We start from the raw sequence: 1,994 nt of genomic DNA on the forward strand, positions 1-1,994 counted from the left end.
TCAACCTAAGGGCGGAACGACCAGTCACTATGACGCGCACTGACCACCAGGGGGCAGACGCTCAATGCAGGAGCTGCCCCCTGGTGGTCAGTGCGCTCCCACAGAAGCCAGGCTCATGGCTGGAGAGCACAGCAGTGGTGGTGGGAGCCTCTCCTGCCTCCGTGGGAGCACTAAAGACCCCTTGGTGGATGTCTGACTGTAAGCTGGCAGGCGGACATCCCCCAAGGGGTCCCAGTCTGCAAGAGGGCACAGGCTGGGCTGAGGGACACCCCTACCCTCCCAGTGCATGAATGTTGTACACTGGGCCTCTAGTTGGAATATAAATTATTTAAATTGTTTTTAATGCTCAATAGCATATTAGCATGTTTTTAAATTAAATGTTTCAATAATTTATCTGCAGTGTTTTTACATGCTTATTTCATGTCTGAAAGTGCTTAAAGAACATATAAAATAGAAAATAAACAGCAGCTTTTTTAACTCTGGAAGATGGGAAGTAGTACTCAACCAAAAAATCCTTTTCTTGCCCATCACTTGTCTGGGCATATTGACTTCTAAAGTATTTCTTGTATTCTTCTTTACCACTATAGTCATGTCGGTCGTTTTCTATATTATAAGTTACAAAAGATTAAAGTCTGGAATTTCTAAATTAAATCCAAAATGTTTAAAGTGTTTTTCTCTCGCAGGGAAAAGGCTAGCATGGTTGTCCCGGAAGAAAGGGAAGGCAGAAGTGAAACAAACCTGGACCTGGTAAGAGGCTCCGTGTCTGCAGGTGATCCCACCGACACTCGGAAAGCAGGTGAGTCCTGCCCTCCCGTTGCCTCTGAAGAGGCTGTGAGATTCCAGAGTTTCTATGCCCAGACTTGGTTTTCTCAACAAACTTAAAAACGGATATCTGCTCCCAATCCCTGCCATTTAGTAACCCTGTGTCCTTCCTGAACCTAAGGCTCCCCACCTGTAAAATCAGGGGGGTGTAGGTGATGCACCCCAGCTTGGAAATTAGCTATGTTCCAGCACTGCTTTTAAATGTGGTTGGTTGAGACTGAATGTACTTTTGCAAAGAAATTTTTGTAAATGGTGATTAAGTTCTTCACTGGAAGAAGCCCGTTTAACCAGAGATAGATAGAGTTGTTTAGGTCCATACCCACTTATCTTTCTGGATTTGTTTATTGCTTCTTGAACTTCTCCAGATCCCAGGGGTGTGTACTCCCATTGCTGTGCAGCATCCGAACTGCAGCAGACCACCAGGACCTGCTGAATTCCAATCGCACCCTGACCCAGGAATAATATTTCCCATCCCCACATCCCATTTCCCCAGGGCAGCAGCTGAGAGCAGTAAGTGACAGAAAAGCAGTATGATTGAGTTGATTTAACCTTTGGGGGGTCGAGCACAGTCAGAGCAGCAGGTCTCAGAATTTAGTGGAATTAAGAATAACCTCAGCCCTGGCCAGGCGGCTCCGTTGGGTGGAGCGTCGTCCCATCACCAAAAGGTTGCAGGTTAGATTCCTGGTCGGGGTGTGTATGGGAAGCAGCTGATTAATCTTTCTCTCCCACATAATTTCTCTCTCTCTTTTCTGTCTCTCTACCTTCCTCTCTTTATAATCAATAAAAACATATCCTTGGGTGAGGATTATTAAGAAATAAAAATAACCCCAGATGCTTGTTAAAACTGTGGACTTACAGGCCTCAGTTCATAGGGATTCCAGTTCAGTAGATCTGAAAGCGTCTCCGTGGTCCTTGGATCACCCTTTGGGAAACAGTGCCTCAGAGCATCTAGGTCTTTTGGAAGAAGATTCCTATTATCTTGAACAGGTTGGTGGCATTTCATGCAGAACTTTAGAATGTAAGGCAGTGTGAAGGAAGATAGATTTGAGCGTGGAGGTACCACTCAGAAAGCCACTCACAGAAATCTGTCCTTTTGAGTTCAGTCCCCTGAGCCCTGTGTTAGTTGCCTATGGCTGCTGTAACAAATTACCACAAACTTAATGGCTTGAAAC

The 1,994-nt window shown here is 45.4% G+C and overlaps 1 protein-coding gene across 1 annotated transcript in view; it reads left to right on the forward strand.

Annotated features, from left to right (window-relative positions):
• The window catches only part of ERCC4 (excision repair cross-complementation group 4), a 28,866-nt gene that overhangs the window by 22,256 nt on the left and 4,616 nt on the right, over positions 1-1,994 (forward strand). Inside the window, exon 11 of the mRNA XM_006759668.2 lies at positions 684-796. Coding sequence (XP_006759731.1) covers positions 684-796 — 113 coding nt within the window. The remainder of the gene's footprint in view (positions 1-683; positions 797-1,994) is intronic.

This window comes from Myotis davidii, unplaced genomic scaffold (genome assembly GCF_000327345.1).
Source record: "Myotis davidii unplaced genomic scaffold, ASM32734v1 scaffold1115, whole genome shotgun sequence".
Lineage (NCBI taxonomy): Eukaryota > Metazoa > Chordata > Mammalia > Chiroptera > Vespertilionidae > Myotis > Myotis davidii.